The sequence below is a fragment of the Mustela nigripes genome, chromosome 2 (genome assembly GCF_022355385.1).
Source record: "Mustela nigripes isolate SB6536 chromosome 2, MUSNIG.SB6536, whole genome shotgun sequence".
Lineage (NCBI taxonomy): Eukaryota > Metazoa > Chordata > Mammalia > Carnivora > Mustelidae > Mustela > Mustela nigripes.
Window position 1 is genome coordinate 3983032 of NC_081558.1, and position 18827 is coordinate 4001858.

Genomic DNA, 18827 nt, shown 5'->3' on the forward strand with positions numbered 1-18827 from the left:
ATTTGGAAAGTATGTGCAAAGCAAGGCAGGGAGCCTACTCTGCTCTCCAGCTCTGACCGTGTTCTGAATGAGGTTTCTCTGCCCTGCCCAGGAAGCCAAAGGGAGCCTAGAACCTAACTGACCCCATGTTTGCATTCAAAATTAGGCCTTGAAGGACTTAACATCTGTGCTCAGTTGGAATTGATCATCACTAAAAAACTGATGTAGGTAGGTAGACAGATGGTAAGAATCAGCTCACATGCTTAAGGGGGCAGAGAAGCCCCACAGTCTGCCATCTGTGAGCTGGGGAACCAGGAAGCCTGGTAGCATAGCTCAAGTCTGAAGACAAAGGCCTGAGGACCTGGGAACCACTGGTAGAAGTCCCAGCATCCGAAGGCGCACGAACCAGAAACTCTGATGTTTGAGGGCAGAAGATGGACAGGACATCCCAGCTCTCGAGAAGAGAGACCAAATTCACCTTTCCTCCTTCTCTTTGTTCTATGAGGGCCCCCAACCGATTGGGTGATGCCCGACTACGTAGGTGAGAGTGATCTTTATTGGGTCTACTAAATTAAATGCAAATCTCTTCCAGGATCACCCTCCCAGACACACCCAGAGAGAATGTTTTACCACCTACCTGGGCATACCTTAGCTCAGTCCGGCTGACACATAAAATGAACCAACACAAGTCCACCTCTTGTCAGCCTTTTACGTTTGATGCCTCCTCACTCAAACACCAATTATTAATACAATAGTCCTGCTCTTTGCATGTGTGTGTGTGTGTGTGTGTGTGTGTGTGTGTGAGTGGTGGGGAGGGCGGTTACTGTTCTTTTCAAGGCCAGAAGGCTGACGTTCCTGATTCATCTCCTTGGAGTTCTGCCAGCAGGGAAGGAGTTGGGGCATCTGGTAGGGAGGTGATGGGCTGGGAAGTCCAGCAACCTGTTCCAGTTGGGATGGGTCACCTCGGGCCACCATAATAGACACCACAGATTAGGTGACTTAGACAGCAGACATTTATTTTTCACAGTTCTGGAGGATGGGAAACCCAAGATCAAGATGATGGCTGATTGAGCTCCTGGTGAGGGCTCCCTTCCTGACTCACAGATGGCTATCTCCATACTATGTCCTCACATGAAGAAGAGAGAATGCTTGGTCTATCTCTCTCTCTTTTAAAGATTTAATTAATTAATTTATTTATTTGAGAGAGAGAGAGAGAGACAGAGAGCATGAGTGGGAGAGAGGCAAAGGGAGAGGGAGAAGCAGAGTCCTCGCTGAGTAGGACCCTGCGATCATGACCTGAACCCAAGGCAGATTCTTAACTGACTGAGCCACCCAGGCGCCCCTTCCAGTAGGGATTCTTGCCCAGGCGCTCTGGTGTCTCTTCTTATAAAGACACTAACCCCATTCTCGGGGCCCACTCTCATGGTCTCATCTAAACCCACTTAGCTCCCAAAGGCCCCACCTCTAAGGACCGTCCCATTGATGATGCTAGTTTGAATGTTTGTGTGTCTCCCCCCACAACTGGGGGAGAGACAGTTCAGTTCATGGTGCTGTTTATAATAGAAAACTCCCCACGATAACCTAAGAGGCTTAAATAAAATAGTAGTCTTTCTGTCTCTTACCTGAAAGATTTCTGGAGGCAGTTAGCTGGGCTGTCCCACAGTCCAGAGGATAGGGCCCTTGGTCTTGTGCTCCCACTTGGCTTCTGGATGCTTTGCTGACCATTCAAAATCAGGTATGAGGAACCAAAGCAGGAGTGAAGGATTTAGACAACCATCTAACAGTCTGGGTCCACACCACTTCCTTTAACAACCCCCCCCCCCCCAAAAAAAAGCTATCTTCATTCAAGGTTCTATCCTACATGCTACATTTCCATAGAGGGGAAATAGATCATAACAAAAAAAACTTCACTTCATTTTAGCTTATGAGGTAATCTGGAGTGAAAATCAAATGCATTAATGATTTATTCATGTGTGATTTTTTGTGTGTTTGTTTTATAGGCAGAACTAGTTGGGTCTTTGGGTGGGACCTTCTACTTTCACTCCTTGTCACAAGTTGGGCTGCTTCTCATTGATCAAGGGAAGGTGAGTAACTTTGGACTAGGAAGAAAGACTTAAGGGACCGTTGCCCCCAGCCAGGTTTTTGTTAAGACTGACACACTTGGATTTTCATATCTGAAATCCATCTAGCTTTTCATTTACCTGTTCATCCATGTATCCATCTACCTAACCAACCTACCATCCACCCATCCATCCATCCACCCATCCATCCATCCACCCATCCATCCATCCAACCAACTATCCATCCATCTATCCAGCCATCCATCTATCCATCCATCCATCCAACCATCCACCCACCCATCCACCCACCCATCCATCCAACCAACCATCCATCCATCCAACCAACCATCCATCCATCCATCCAACCACCTATCCATGCATCCAACCAACCATCCATCCATCCAACCAACCATCCATCCACCCACCCATCCATCCATCCATCCAACCAACCATCCACCCATCCATCCAACCAACCATCCATCCATCCATCCACCCAGCACCCACCCACCCTTCTATCGGACCTACTTATCCATCTGTCCATCCATCCCTCCCTCGACCTTCCCTCCATCCATTTACCTATTTATCCATCCATTCACCCACCTACCCGTGCACCTACCTACTCAGCCATTCACCCATCTAGTCACCTACCTATTCCTCCACGCGCCTGTCTTCCCACCCTCCTCCCCGCGTCATCCGCTCATTCAGTCCTGCCCTTGGCAGTATTTAAGTAGTGTCTAGAGGGGCTAAGCACTGTGCTGAACACTAAGGATAAGATACAAAGTGTGGTGTACTTTCGCTGACCATGCACAAGACTGTGTTAAATGCTTCACACTGAACTCTTTGTTAATGATTATTTTCATGGGTATCTGGAAGTTCAGTACCTGACACCTGTGACCTCACGGGTATCATTATTTAGAATAAGACTAAGTTAAGTAGAGGAGTTAGTCCATGTAAACTGCATTTGAAGAAAAGCTATTAAGGCAGAAAAAAAAGTACGGTATTGCACCCTGCATAGGTGGGATGTGCTGCTCTGGGGGCTCAGGGGAGCCCAGCTGTCAGGAAGCAGGAAGCTTCCGGAGTTGGGCTGACCTCCGGGGTGGAAGCCCCCACCCTCTGACCACATGCTGGGTCCCATCCCCCCCCTCCCAGAGTGTTTCATTAGCATAGTCCCCGCCCAGAGTGCTCTCATTAGCATAGTCTCCGCCCAGAGTGCTCTCATTAGCATCAAGTGCCCAGGCCCTGCTCTGCTCCCGAGTGACCACAGCGTCCAGGGTTACCACCTATGCATGATTTCTCAGGCTGCCCACCCACAATCCCACAGGCCTTGGCTGGCGAGTGTCCACACTGGGAGGGTGGGCAGACCCACTGTGGGCTTTGGCTGGCGTGTCCACACCTGGGACGGGGGCCGGAGCAAATGCGCTGCAGCCTCCGGAGGCCCGCTCCCTGCACGTTTGCATTCCTAGCCTAAGGTCCATTGAGGTGCCCCCTAACTACACCCCCTAATTAACTACCCCTCTTTCCCCACTGCAGTGTCCGGGAGGTGGCCTCAATGGGGGTCCAGGGCCATCCATCCTGCCCTGGGCGCTGTGTGTCTGGCAGCCCAGAAGGAGAGGACAGGGCTTCTCAGCCTCCCACTGTGCACATTGAACGAGGACGAGTTCTGTGTCTGGGGGCCATCCCACGCACTGTGGGGTGTGGAGAAGCCTCCCCCACGCCATCCTGGGAGCACCCCCAGTCCTGACATCCCCTCCTATCCCCCTGGGGACATCGTCCAGTGTCCCCCTGAGGGCAGGGCCGCCCCAAGCTGAGAACACCAGCCCAGATTATAAGGTCTGAAGGAAGTCTCTGCAGCAAAGCCTCAAACTCTTGGACCCCTGCTACCGCTGAGCCCGTGTTGTCTTCTACCAAATTCCGCAATCTTTCCTCTCAGGCTCGGTTCAGTTACTCAGAACACCCCCTGAACAGCAGTTTTGGGCTGCCCTTCGACTACAACGGAACCCTGGGCATCCTCATCACCCCAGGCCAGAAAGGCATTCTCATCTTCTGGTTCGAGAAGAGCCTGTTGGTTTCCAGAAACTCAGGTGAGCCAGGCCCAGGCTCTGGGTGTCCCGCTGGCTTTTCTCTCTCCTACCTCCCATAGACGGGGACCCGCCCATTCTGGATGGCAGTCCTGGCTGTGTCCTATCTCTTCCCCCCACCATCCCCGCCCAGTTTCCTGCCCCCTGGAGTTCTTAGGGCCACATGGGCAGGGTCTGGAAGTCATCCACCAGTCACCTAGGGCAGAGCCCAAGTCTTCCCTCCAAGAACCACAAGCCTTGTTTTGGCACCAAGGTCAGCGTCTCTGGGACCTGGCTCAGGGCTGCCCACTTGGACTTCCCCTGGCCAGAGAGAACTCGGAAACAGCACAGCTCCTCCCGCTGGCCAAGCAGAGGAATCCCAGCCATGTCCTCCAGCAAGCACGAGACAGGAAGCAGAAGGCAGCCCCCCTCACCCAGGAGGAAAGGGGTACTGTCGGGGACCCCTGGGCACAGGTGTGTCTGCAAGACCACCCAGTCTGAGCACCAGCCAGGCTTCCTGAACACCATCGACCGCCCCCTACTCCCCCGCCCTCTCCCACCCCCCTACCCCCAAGCAAGAGAAGGGCTCAGGGCTGGCCTGTCCGTTTGGAGAGTTCGACAAGCTCTCCTTCCTTACATATGTTACCCATACAGTGAAAGGCATTCCATGACGTCCACGCCTCCCGCAGTGAGACAGCCTTTCTCGTGAGCTCTGCAGCCAATGTGCCGCGTTCCTGTCCCACGGGGGCACATGGGGTTGGTTTTCTGGAACCCAGGCACCTTCTGCCCCGCGCCCCGGTGCTGTGCTTTCCCCCACCAGGTATCATTTGAGTCCCTCACCAAGGACTGGGCAGGCGGCGGAATCGCTCTGCATTTCAGCAGTGGGGGGGGGGGGGTCCCTTTCCTCGTGACTCCGCTCTGTCGTCTCACAGGTCAGCTCGTCTACCCTGTCCATGTGCGAGAAGGACCGAACACCTTGTATTCATCCATTTCTGAAGCCAACGTCACCATCCACAGCGTTGCTGCCAGTGCGTGCCTTGCCTATGGGTAGTTTTCTAGAAGTGCCTTCTCCCGGGCTTGCTAACCACTGACCCACTAGACCCCGTCCAGACAAAACCAAACCAGACCAACCTAAACCCAAACCCAGACATGATTATCGCATATTCGAGAACGATTGCCGGCACAAACTTCTGTCCTCTTGCACCGTGAGGTAGAATGAGGATGGGGTGTTGGATTCCTGGGGCCGCTGCAGCCAATGCCCTTGCACTAAGGGCCGTAGAACGACAGACGGTCCTGAAATCAAGGGTCAGCAGGGCCACGCTCTGGGCCTAGGCTCCAGGGAAGGATCTGCCCCAGGTCTGTCTCCTTGGCTTATAGATAGCTGCACCCCGCCCCCCACCCCGTGTCTCCACACTGCGTTCCCTTTGTGCGCGGTGTGTCCAAATTCCTCCCCTTTTTACAAGGACACAAGTCCTCCTGGATTCGGACCTACCCCGATGGCCTCGTTTTAACTTAGCACCTCTTTAAAGACCCGATCTCCAAATACAGTCACATTCTGAGGTCCTGGGAGTTAGGACTGCTACACACCTTTTTTGGAAGGGCCCCATTTCAAGCCATCACAAATAGCATCTCAGGATTTCTTTGCTGCTCCATTGTTGTCCCGCTGCTATCCCCAAAGATGAGCTTCGCCTGACTAGTGTTTCTCCTCACACAGCTCCCGAATGCAAACTTAGAGGCAGAGAGTGGGACACACTGGGGGGGGGTCACTTGGGGGCTAAGTCAGTGTCTCCCCTGTTTGCTGATCATCCCATAACATCCTACTGTCTGTGTCCCTGCAGCTGTTCACAGTTAACTTAGAGTTCCAGAAATCCGTGATATAAAATGCTCTTATAATTAAACCAGTAGTGCATGGTCCTTTAAAGGATTTTTTAAAAAGTATATTCCAAGTACAGTTGAAGTCCCTTGGGGCACCTGGGTGGCTTAGTTGCTTAAGCGTCTGACTCTTGATTTCAGCTTGTGTCGTGATCTCAGGGTCATGAGATGGAGCCCTGCTTTGGGCTCCATGCTGAGCGTGGAGCCTGCTTGGGATTCTCTCTCTCCCTCTTTCTCCCTGCCCCCACGCCCGCTCACTCTCTGTCTCTTAAAAAAATTATAATAAACTTCTTCTATTTTTTGTATTTTTGTCCATTGAAACAACCTCATTTCAATTTCGCTCCATCTTGTTGGTCTTTCCTAGATGAAAATGAACTGGCAGTTTTAACCCAGGAGAACAGTTTGTATTACGGCAGCTTGGGAATCCTGTCAAGTTCTCTAATCAAAGTAGGTAAAATCAAAGTAGTGTTGTTACCCGTCAGTGAGGAAATAAATTGTTCTCAAACTTTTTTTTTTTTTAGAGAGCAAGCAGGTGGTGGGGGCCGGGGGCAGAGAGAGGGGAAGAGAAAAATTTTTAAAAGATTTTATTTATTTATTTGACAGAGAGAGAGAAACAGAGAGGGAACACAAGCAGGGGGAGTGGGAGAGGGAGAAGCAGGCCTCCTGCTGAGCAGGGAGCCCGATGCGGGGCTCAATCCCAGGACCCTGGGATCATGACCTGAGCCGAAGGCAGGTGCCCAGTGACTGAGCCACCCTGGCACCCGGGAAGAGAGAATCTTAAGTAGGTTCCACACTCAAAGTAGAGCCCAAAGCAAGACTTGATCTCACAACCCTGAGATCATGACCTGAGCGGAAATCAAGAGTCAGATGGTTAACCCACTGAGCCAGCCACGCACCTGGCTAGTCTCAAACTTCTGTCCTTTTTCTGAAGGTTAGAAATCACTCTAGTTATTGAAACAATCGTAGTACTTCAATAAAAGTAATAATTTAATTAATATTGAATTAACATTAATATTGAAAAAATTTAACATTAATAGTGATTTTACTGGTTGTGAAAATCACGACAGCAGCTAAAACCTGTTGCGCCCTGGGAATGTGGCAGGTGCTGGTCTGAGCCTTTTCCACTTGCTCCCTCATTTGATCCCAATCATCATTTTTTTTTAAGATTTTATTTGTTTATTTGACAGAGAGCGAGCTCATAAGCAGGCAGAGAGGCAGGCAGAGAAAGAGGGGGAAGCAGGCTCCCCACTGAGCAGAGAGCCCCATGTGGGGCTTGATCCCAGGACCCTGAGATCATGACCTGAGCCGAAGGCAGAGGCTTAACCCACTGAGCCACCCAGGCAACCCCATCTTCTTTTTTTTTTTTTTTTTTTTTTAAAGATTTTATTTATTTATTTGACAGAGAGAGTTCACAGTAGACAGAGAGGCAGGCAGAGAGAGAGAGAGGGAAACAGGCTCCCCGCTGAGCAGAGAGCCCGATGCGGGACTCGATCCCAGGATCCTGAGATCACGACCTGAGCCGAAGGCAGCGGCTCAACCCACTGAGCCACCCAGGCGCCCTCATCTTTTTTTTTTTTTTAAGATTTTATTTATTTATTTGTCAGAGAGAGAGCACAAGCATGGGGAAGGGCAGGCAGAGGAAGAGGCAGGTTTCCCACAGAGTAAGGATCCCGACTCGAGACCAGATCCCAGGATCCCAGGACCATGACCTGAGCCGAAGGCAGAGGCCCAACCAACTGAGACACCCAGGCAACCCAATCCCAACCAGCATCTTAAGAAGTGGAGCTTTAGGGGGACCTGACTGGCTCAGTCGGAGAGCATGTGACTCTTGATCTCAGGATCATTGAGCCCCCAGGGGGAGGGGCTAAAATAAATAAATAAATAAATAAACTTAACAAAAAAAACAAGCCAGAGAGAAAAGAAGTAGAGCCTTATATGGTCTCCATTGGACAGACTGGAAAACAGAGGCACAGAGAGGTAGGAAGTGGTGGCAGGCAGAGGTCATTTCATACTGCCTTAGACGTCATGCCTATCTGTTTCTATTTCATTCTCACAAAACCCCAGGAAGGAGAGCATAGCATTCAACTTCTACAAGGGAGGAAAAACTGAAGTTTTCCTCTTTCCTCAGGCCCCTTAGCTCATCAGCAGCTGAGCCAGAAAAGTCCTTAAGTGTGATGATCCCTACTTTGGTCCTTTGCTGCTTGAGCTGCAAACACTATAGTTCTAGAAGGCTGCCTGACATCGGCATAGGATAGGACAAGGAATATAGGGCCGTCTCCTTGAAGCCTTCACCCTGACCCCAGGGCGTTTTCTGGGTGAGGGTCTGTAGCCTTCGTCCTGACTCTCCAGAGCCATCCAGGACCTGTGCATAAGTCTAGACTTAGTTCCTGCCCACCCCCTCTGCTGAGGAAAGACAAAGTTCCCGTTATTTATCACCAAGGAATGAATAAAGCTGGAGAGCAGGTATTTCCACAAAGTGTGCCGATGATTTTCTTTCTGTTTGTTTGATCTGCCTTCTTTAAACCTGAAACGTAAGATAAAATTGGCATCCTCAAAAACGACTTAGAATGACCTGATTCCTGAAATCGCTTTCCTCTTAGTTTGCAGGCCAAAACATCTGCACCCAGGACGCAGCCCTGATGTTCACTGATGTGGGGAGAGTAGAAATACTGACCCCAATCCCCGATTTGATGTTTCCAGCTTTCGATTTCCAGAAGTGTTCTGTGAACATCCAGGCGATTCTCATGGATCCCCAATTCGAAGTCGACGTTTGCAAAGTATGTGATCATTGCTGTTTGGATCAATGTTCTGGGCACTCTTTCTAAAAAAAAAAAAAAAAAATAGCAAACCTCACAGAGCCAGAGCTGGGCATTTGTGGTTGGTAACCACACCGTATAGCTCCGATGGGTGTTGCTGGGGGAAAACAGGGGACGGGACAGGCACTTATTCCTGCATTTCACCTAAACCACTGAATCTGGCAGCCAGCCACCACTGCCCCCAAAGGCTCGTGCCCTCGCCTCATGTGGGTTTCATGCCCCTTGTTTCGGATAGAAACATACATCACGTTAGTAGACACTCTTTGTAACAAGGAAGCCGGCCAACCCTTAACAATGGTTTGGAAGAGGGTAAAGCAAATGATGTGCTTGGGGGGGGGGGGCTTCCTCCTCCAGCAAAGTTACAGTCAGTGTTCTCCGGAATCTGACCTGGAGAGCTCTGGAGAGGGAGATTCGATTGGGCTCAAGGCTTCCACCTAGCCCTGGGGTCAGCCTTGACCCTCGCTCAAAGCGGGGGGGGGAAATTCTACAACTATGGAAACATGGATGCATCAATTTTGACTCGTCGTTCTGCGAGTAACAGAAAGTCCCAATCGAATGGGAGTTACTCCAAAAGCAACTGTTGCCCGGTGCAGCCAGAAGGTCTGATGGGGGAAGACCTCGGGCGAGGCTTGATTTCGGCACCTCGGATCAGGCCAGCAAGGAGGCGTCTCCTGTCCATCTGTCCACCTGCCTGCGGGGATGTTCCCTGCTTCACCCTGAAGAATCATCTAGATGCCTCTGGAAGCCCTGGGTTCTCACGCCGCGGCATCGAGCTGGCGGGTGCAGACGGGCAGCCTCGCAGTATCCCCCAGGCAAGAGACAGGGCCTCTCATCCGCGCTCTGCAGATGCCGTGAGAAATCCCCGCCCCCTCGAGTGTCTCCCGCATCTCATTGGCTTAGGGGAGATGACAGGCCCACTTCCGCGCCAATCGCAGGGCTGGAGGTGAGCCCATCAGAGTCCACACCTTCAGATAACAATGACGTCAGTCCACCAGGCCATCTGCCCAAGGATGAGCCAAGGACCGGTCTGCGGAAGGGGATGCGCATACCCTGGGGAGGAGACCAGCCGCGGGACAGAAGTAGCACGGTAGCATCTCGGGGCCCCTCCCGCAGACCCTGGCAATCCCGTGGGTCAGAAGTGCAGGAGAACACCATTTCTTTCACTTTGAATGTTTAAACTGTCCCCAGGACGCAATCACACATTGCTTTTTTCCGGTGATGAGCACGTTCAGGGTCTCCTCTCTTGGCACTTCCCCCCCGCGCAGTGCAGGGCTGTTACCTGCCGTCGCTGCGCTGGGTGTGACATCTCCCAACCGAACCCTTGTAGCTTTTTGAACAACTTCACCCATTTTGCCCATCTCTGTCCACCACCCCTGGCAAGCGCCAATCTTTTCTCAGTATCTATGAGTTTAATTTTTTCGTTTCGTTTTTAAAAGATTTTATTTATTTATTTGACATGGAGAGAGAGATCACAAGAAGGTGGAGAGGCAGGCAGAGAGGGGGGGGGGGGGAGCAGGCTCCCCACCAAGTTGAGAGCCCGATGCGGGGCTCCATCCCAGGACCCTGAGATCATGACCTGAGCCAAAGGCAAATGCTTAATGGAAGGAGCCACCTAGGCATCCCCATTTCACAAATTTTATTTATTTTTTTTAAAAAGATTTTATTTATTTATTTGACAGAGATCACAAGTAGGCAGAGAGGCAGGCGAGGGGTGGGGGTGGAGCAGGCTCCCCGCCGAGCAGAGTCGAGCAGAGTCCGATGTGGGGCTCGATCCCAGGACCAGGACCCTGGGATCGTGACCTGAGCTAAAAGCAGAGGTTTTAACCCACTGAACCACCCAAACGCTCCCATATCACAAATTTTAACCCATTCATCCATTCATGGACATTTAGGTTGATTTCATGTCTTGACACGGAGCTGCAGTAAATATGGGAGGAGATACCTCTTTAAAACAGTCATTTCAGGGGCGCCTGGGTGGCTTAGTGGGTTAAGCCACTCCCTTTGGCTCAGGTCATGATCCCAGGGTCCAGGGATTGAGCCCCACATGGGGCTCCCTGCTCAGTGGGCAGCCTGCTTCTCCCTCTCCTTCTGCCTACTACTTTGCCTGCTTATGCTTTCTCTGCGTCAAATAAGTAAATTTAATTTAATTTAAAAAGAGAAAGCTGGGGCAATTAGTTGGATAATTTGAGTCCACAGGGCTATAAATAAGTGACTGAGTCAAGAAAGGAGCAGAGACACACGCCCGCGACAGAAGAACTCTGAGTGATGTGCTTGCATGCACTCCCTCCTAGAGGAGTTTAACCACCACCACCACCACCCCCCGCCTGAGGCTGGACTGGTCTCTGTCATGAGCCCACAGGCAACAGTCTGGAAAGGAGGAGTAGCCCCTTGGTAGTGGAGAAGCCTGGCAAGCACCGTATTAGCCGGGAGATAGGATCCACTTCAACAGTCCCGTAGCAAGGACAGGAAGTCCCAGGTTCTCTTGGCCTTTTCTCCACCCCAGACGGGGAATCAGCCGCTTCTCCAAGAAGCATCTCATTGGCTGGCTGCGTTGCTAGGACAGCAGGAAGCCAATCTTTTCCCTTGAACATGGGGGAAATAAAAGGCAAGATGCGAGCCTTCATCCCATTTTCCCTTCCAACGGTTCCAATGGGCCGGCGAAAAGTCGAAGTGGGAGAGAGTCTGTAAAACTCCCCCGGCAAATGTGTGCAGACGAAATGATAGCATGTGGTCTGGCAGCAACCCCAACATCATAAAGGGTGGCAGCCAGCCCCAGGCGCTGCTGATGGAGGATCAACCACCCACTGAGTCTTGCCAGCGCGATCCAACCCAAACCCAACGGATCCAGCCTCCGATCTGCCAGAAACTCTGAGCACAAAGCAACATGCCTACCTGTGCCAGGAAAATCCGGACCGTGGGAATCTACAGGTCCAGCTTCCTGGGCGCTTCAAAGCTGCATAGAAACAAAAAGAAAGGGACGAGGCGGGGGGCCTGGGGATTGAAGGAGCCTTCGAGAGAACAACGTTTGAAAATGGGCAGGACTAAGTCGCATCACCTAGGGATGCACACGTAGCAAGAAAGCGATGGTGGAAAAAGTCAGGTGTTGGCGGGGGGCACTTCTGCAGAGAGGAGGCCCTGCGGTGAGGTGATGGGGTGGACCTCGAGGGTCTTCAGGGGGCTGCAGGATCTAGCCGGGAAGACACTGGCATAAGTGACAGAGTGGAAAGTTCCATCCCTGGTGGAGACCACTGAGGGCCACCCACCTGCTTGTCCGTTCTGCTTTTGGGAACAGGAGTTTGGTTTAATTCATGGATTTGTTTGGCGTTTCTGCCCAGGTGGAACTTTTGGAAGGAGAATTTGACAGCAAAATGTACACCATTGACATGAACAGCAAATTGGAGCTGACCGCCCTGATGATCCCGCGGCCCGGCAAGTCCCTGATCCCGCTGGTAAGGCCACCTCCCGAGTTTGGTGGGCGCTTCTGAGATGGGGTGCTCCCCAGGGTCCCAGGCTTTCAGAGTCCCCTGGGATCCCAGGGGGAGACCTTGCTCAGGATGCTTCTTCTTAGACATGCCCTGTCCTGCTCCTCAATGACCCTCTGCCTGTCTGGCTTCCTCTCCCGGGACCTGTGCGCCTGGTTCTCCACCCTTCTCTGGGGCTGCCGTGAGCTTCCCAAAAGCTCCTCTTCCTCTTAGTCTGGCCGGAGCCTGACTCATGCCTTCCCTCAGGCAGCGGGAGGTGCTCCAGAGACAGTGGGTCTCCCCGGACCTGAAGCCCAAATGGCCAAGCCTAGAACCCCCGGTACAAGTAACAGAGCTGAAAACGGTGGGGGCGGGGTGATTAATGCAAGGTCACGGGACGACGTCCAGCCAGCCGGGAGCAGTGCCTAGCAGGGGACACCAGGCTGGCTCCGGCTCTTATCTCGGGCTCTCCTTCCCAGCTCCTCCTGTGCAGGTCAGGCCTCTGGGTCTCTCCAGGAACCCGGGATGGGTCAGGGATCTGCAGCTCTGAGCTGTCTGCAGAGACACAGCCGTGTCTCTGTGTGGCCACAGCTGGGGAGTAGTTGAAGTGCAGCACATTCGGGAATCAGAGGGGCACCCGCTTTGGCAGAGCAAGCTTGGTTTTTGGTGGGAAGGTGCACGAGGATCCGTGTGGACGAGACCCGCTCCCCCCCACCAGTGGCACCCCTTTGTGCCTCTAGCCCAGAACATCTGTGTGTGCTTCTCCTCTCCGGCCCCTGCCAGGCAATGGTAAGCAACCCCCACTCCCTGGACCTGCAGGCCATCATCTATGAGGACGGCTACACTTACGACGGGAACACCAAACACAGGATGGTGAGCTGCGCCCCCGACCCCACCCCAGCCGCAGGTGCACGTGAGGAAGGGCACAGCCTTATGGGCACCCAGCCCACTCCGGCCACCTTAAGGCACTCCTCAGCCTGACCTTCCTCCCTCCTTTCCCTCCTCATACTCAGCACACAGCGGGGTAAGGGGCTGGGGAATTTGGAGAGGACACAGCCGGGCCCCTCCCCGCAGGCAGGCAGCAGTCTCCCAGGACAAGTGAGGTCTTTAAGGTTCACGGGGATAAGCTCAGAGGCCATGGCAGGGAGCCTAATACAGCCCTGGGGAAATGTGGGTGGTTGGGTAAACCAAGGCATCAGGATGGAGGTGACCTGGGGGACCAGGAGAGGCTTAGCCAAATAGGGGTCTGGAGGATCCACAGGGCAAGCCAGGCCTCCTGGTCGCACTACGGGCTTTGTGCTTGATGCCAGAAGCCTGGCCGGAGGGGAGGGGGGGGGAGGGGGTTGGGAGGTTGCCAGGGGACAAGGGCAGGGCATCAGTCCACCACAACAGAGCCTTTGGACCAGTCCTTGCCACCTTCTAAAGAAGAGGGGAGACAGTCACCCCTCACTACAGGTCCTCCAGACAAAGGCAGCAAGGAAATGCAGGGGCTTGGGGTGTTCATTTCCATGAGCTTCTAGAAGTCTTTCACCAGTGGTACAATTAGAAACAGGGGAGGGCTGGGACGCCTTGGTGGCTCAGTGGGTTAAAGCCTCTGCCTCTGGCTCAGGGTCCTGGGATCGAGCCCCGCATCGGGCTCTCTGCTCAGCGGGGAGCCTGCTTCCCCCACTCTCTCTGCCTGCCTCTCTGCCTACTTGTGATCTCTCTCTGTCAAATAAATAAAATCTTAAAAAAAAAAAAAAAGAATCAGGAGAGGGCTGGATGCTCTCCAGGCTCCTCCTCCCAGGGCCCCGTCCTACCTCGACCTCCCCCGATCCCTGACTGTGCGCGGCTCCAGGCTGTCACTCACCCTTTTACCCTTGATTCCACAGAACATTTCCCTGAAGCAGCAGCACCACTGGGGCAGAGCCGACCCCAATTTCACCTCCAGGTATGTGGTCGATCACCTAGACCGGAGTGGGGAAGGGGTGGCCCAGGCTATCTAAGCGGTTCCCTTAACGGGAACTGGGAACCCCGGGGCCAAGATCCAGACTCCCTCCCTCCAAGGACAGTAAGACCAGAATAATTGAAAACAGTTTCTAAGTGGTGGGTTCCTCAAAAAATTAAACCTAAAATTACTATATGATTCAGCAATCCCATTTCTGGGTCTACACCAGGAAGAACGAAAAGCAGGGACTCAAACAGATGCTTGCACACCAGTGTTCACAGTAGCGTGATTTATAGTCCCCAAAACATGGAAGCCAGCCCTGTGTCCGCAGACAGAGGATTGCATCAGCACAATGGCACCATCCACACAACAGGACATCACTGAGCCTTAGAAAGGAGGGACATCCAGACACCTGCCACGATGTGGACAAACCTTGAGGACACTCAAGTTGCCCAGTAAAGCAATCCACTCCTGGAAGGACACGTCTTGCAGGATTCCATTCCCAGGAGGTCCCCAGAGTATGTAGTTGAAAAAGTTTTAATTCTAGATCTAGAATTTTGTACCACTGTATAGTATAATTTAAGTAGAACTTAAATATTCTCACCACTACCCCCAAACAAAGGTAAATATGTGAGGTGATGGGTATGTTGGGGGGGGATCCTTCCACAAAATGCACAGATACCAAATAATTACATTATATACCTTAACGGTCTTACAATTTATTTATCAGTTTTACCTGAGCGAAGTTGAAAAATGTAAATAGAAAGTTAAAAAGAAAAGTATGTTGTATGTTATTCGTATAAAATGCATGTTCTTCTCTCCCACACTTATGGTGAATTTGTTTTAAAATCACTCATTTTTTATATGTACTTGGCCATTAGAAATATCCACCAGACCTCCCAGGAGAGATTTTTCAGACCACATGCTCAGACTTTAATCCAACAAAACTAGAACTGAACAGCCAGAGAAGTAAAACCAGTAATAACAACAACAACAAAAACCCTTTTCTTGGAAATTAAGAGACACTTTTCTAGATAATCCTTGAATCTTAGAATCCATGGAACACACCTAAAGTACTCAGAGGAAAATGAGTGCCCTGACACTTTTATTATTAAGGGAGAAGATGGACTAAGAATGCACGAACTAAATATTTAACTTAAAGAACTAGGGGAACCACAAAAAGAAGGGAATTAACAGTGATACAATCTGAAATGTATTCTTTTTAAAAAAAAAAAGATTTTATTTATTTATTTGACAGAGAGAGAGATCACAAGTAGGCAGAGAGGCAGGCAGAGAGAGGGGGAAGCAGGCTCCCTGCTGAGCAGAGAGGCTGATGCAGGGCTCAATCCCAGGACCCTGAGACCATGACCTGAGCTGAAGGCAGAGGCTTAACCCACTGAGCCACCCAGGTGCCCCTGAAATGTATTAAATAGAGGCCAAAGAACAGTATCAAGTCACAATGAGACACAAGGCTGGTTCTTCAGAAGACCAGTACACTAGATGAGACCCCATGATCCTGACAAAGGAGGAGGAAGCGAAATGAACATTGGGAATAGAAAATGAAAAGTATGGACACAGAACCCATGAAAAAAATAGTTGGGGGTGGGGGGACTTCCTCAAACTAAAAAGCTCCTTCATAGCGAAGGAAACCATCAACAAAGTGAAAAGGCGACCTGCTGACTGGGAGAAGATACTGAGGCTGATCTCCACAATATGTAAAGAACACACACAACCCAATAGCAACAGCAACAGTCCGATTAAAAAACGGACAGAAGATTTGAATAGACACTTCCCCATCTATATGGCCAATAGTACATGAAAACATGCTCAACGTCACTGATCCTCAGGGAAATATAAATCAAAACTACGAGATACTGCCTCACACTGTTGGAATGGCTAAAATCAACAACACAGCAAACAACAGATATTGGCGAGGATGTGGAGAAAGGGGGAGCCTCTTGCTCCGTTGGTGGGAATGCAAACTGATGCAGCCAGTCCAGAAGACAATAGGGAGTTTTGCCCAAAAGTTAAACATAGACCCACCATACAATCCAGTAATTCCACTTCTGGATATTTATTTGAAGAAAACAAAAACACTAATTTGAAAAGATCATGCACCCCTATGTTTATAGCAGCATTATTCACAGTAACCAAATTATGGAAGCGACATAAGTATCCATCTATAGAAGAATGGATAAAGAAGATGGAGTGTATGTGTACAATGGCATATCACGCGGCCATCAGAGGAGTGGACTCTTGCCATTTGTGACGACATGGATGGATCTTGAGGGCATTGTGCTGAGTGAAAAAAGGCAGAGAGAGACAAATACCATATGATTTCACTTACACGTGGAATCCCAAAAAACCCAAAACAAATGAACAAACAAACAAAACAAAACCAGACTCCTAGATGCAGAGAAAAGACTGATGGTTACCAGAGGAAAGGGGGATAGAGAGTAGGCAAAACAGGTGAACAGGGTCAAGAGGTACAAACTAGCAGTTATGAAATAAACAAGTCACGGCGCTATAATGTCCATCAGGGGAATATGGTCAATAAGAATGCGCTGACTTTGTATGGCGACAGATGGTAACGAGGATTATTACGGTGATTTTGCAATGTATATAAGCCTCAGATAACTATGTCATAGACCTGGAACAAATATGGTATTGTATTTCGCTTACACCTCAGCGAAAAAACAGAACAAGAAAACATGGATGTAGCTCGGGGATAATGAAATTGGAATTCAGATGTTTTCAATAGGTTATCATATGTAAATGAACAAAACTGACTCAAGAAGAGGTAGAAACTCAAGGGAGGGTGGGGCCGCCATATAATAGCAAAGGTTCTCTGTCTCTATCCTGGAACAAATGGCTGAGCAGATGGATGAGTAGATGGATGGATGGACAGATGGACAAATGGAGGGATGGAAGGATGGATAGATGGATGATGGGTAGACGGATGGGTGGACAGATGGACAAATGGATGGATGGATGGATGGATGGATGATGGATGGATGATGGATGCATGCATGCATAAATAAATTGATGAGTCAGTGATTATTTTTAACACTGACCCTATGTGTGACATAGGTGTGCAATACCACACAATCCCATTGCCTTGCAGCATAAAGAGACCCACAGGATCTACCATCACTCTGGACGTAGCCAACAAGGAAATTTCGTGTGTGGACCTCAAGCCGCTGGTAAAATTTTTGTTCCATATTCTTTGTTGGTAGTATTAAGAATGATGGCAGTGGTAAGGGGTGGGCACGGCACCTGGACCTCCTCTATCTTTCCCTTGAGGGGCTGGCTAAGCCCATGCTCAGATGGAATCTGAAAATGGAGGTAATCCTGTCCCAGTTGCCGGGGTCACTCCCTTTCCCCCTGACAGCATTCCCCAGGGCACCCCCTCATGATTCACCATCCTTGGAGCAGGTGCATGGATAGTCTCTTTCCTTTTTGGACATCCCCAGAACAAGAGTCACCAACTCTGATAACAGCACTCTTTGGTGCTCCAAGAGAACAGAAAACAACATACATCCACACAGAAACCCATGCACAAGTATTCATAGTGACATTTTCATAGTAGTCAAAAGGTGGAAGCAACCCAAATGTCTACCTGTGTGTGAATCAATAAACAGATGGGGGCCCATCCTCACACTGGAATTCAGCCTTAGAAAGGAAGGACATCCTGACACCTGCTACAACATAGACCTCAAGGACACTGGGCTCAGTGAGAGAAGCCAGACCCAGAAGGACACATCCTGCAGGACCCCACTCCCAGAAGGTCCCCAGAGGAGTCCCATCCACACAGAGAAGAGACCATGGGAGCCAGGGTTGGGGCAGGGGGTGGGGAGTCCATCCTTTGTGGGGAAAGAGTCTCCATGTGGGGAGATGGAAAGTTCTGGAGGAGGATGGGTGTACTTGATGCCACTGTGATTTGCCCTTCGAAATGGCTAAGATGGTGAATTTTAGGGGTGCCTAGGTGGCTCAGTTGGCTGAGTGTCTGCTTAAGTCACGGGTCCTGGAATTGAGCTCCTACATCGGGCTCCCTGGTCCGTGGGAAACCTGCTTCTCCCTCTCCCTCTGCCTGTTGTTTTCCCTGATTGTGCTCTCTCTCTCTGTCAAATGGATGGATAAAATCTTAAAAAAATTTAAAAAAGATGGCGAATTTTATGTTATATATATTCTATACCACAATTTTTGTAAAACTGATATAAACCTTGCATTCTGTTCCTTGATAAATCCATGTTTGTTTGTTTGTTTTTTAAAGATTTTATTTATTTATTTGACAGACAGAGATCACAAGTAGGCAGAGAGGCAGGTAGAGAAAGTGGGGGGAAGCAGGCTCCCCACTGAGCAGAGAGCCTGATGCGGGGCTCGATCCCAGGACCCTGAGATCATGGCCTGAGGTGAAGGCAGAGGCTTAACCCACTGAGCTACCCAGACGCCCCAATCCATGTTTGTTTTAATATAAAGGCAATAATATAAAAACTTAATATAAAGTTTGTCTTAATATGCTTTTAGACTCCCTTTTACATCTCTGAGGGTAACACCGTACCCCAGTTTGAGAAGCCCATCTTAGCTTTTTGAGAAGCACAAATACCTTTTTCCTCTTTTCTCCTGTTTGTTTATTGAAGCCCATCCACTCATTC

General features: G+C 50.4%; 1 protein-coding gene across 1 annotated transcript in view; it reads left to right on the plus strand.

Moving 5' to 3' along the window:
* Positions 1–18827, plus strand: part of CATSPERD (cation channel sperm associated auxiliary subunit delta) — a 48278-nt gene that overhangs the window by 16323 nt on the left and 13128 nt on the right. Inside the window, exons 8-16 of the mRNA XM_059387630.1 lie at positions 1980–2063; positions 3970–4120; positions 5029–5124; positions 6333–6415; positions 8569–8745; positions 12120–12233; positions 13029–13118; positions 14117–14175; positions 17297–17375. Of these exons, the coding sequence (XP_059243613.1) occupies positions 1980–2063; positions 3970–4120; positions 5029–5124; positions 6333–6415; positions 8569–8745; positions 12120–12233; positions 13029–13118; positions 14117–14175; positions 17297–17375 (933 nt within the window). The remainder of the gene's footprint in view (positions 1–1979; positions 2064–3969; positions 4121–5028; positions 5125–6332; positions 6416–8568; positions 8746–12119; positions 12234–13028; positions 13119–14116; positions 14176–17296; positions 17376–18827) is intronic.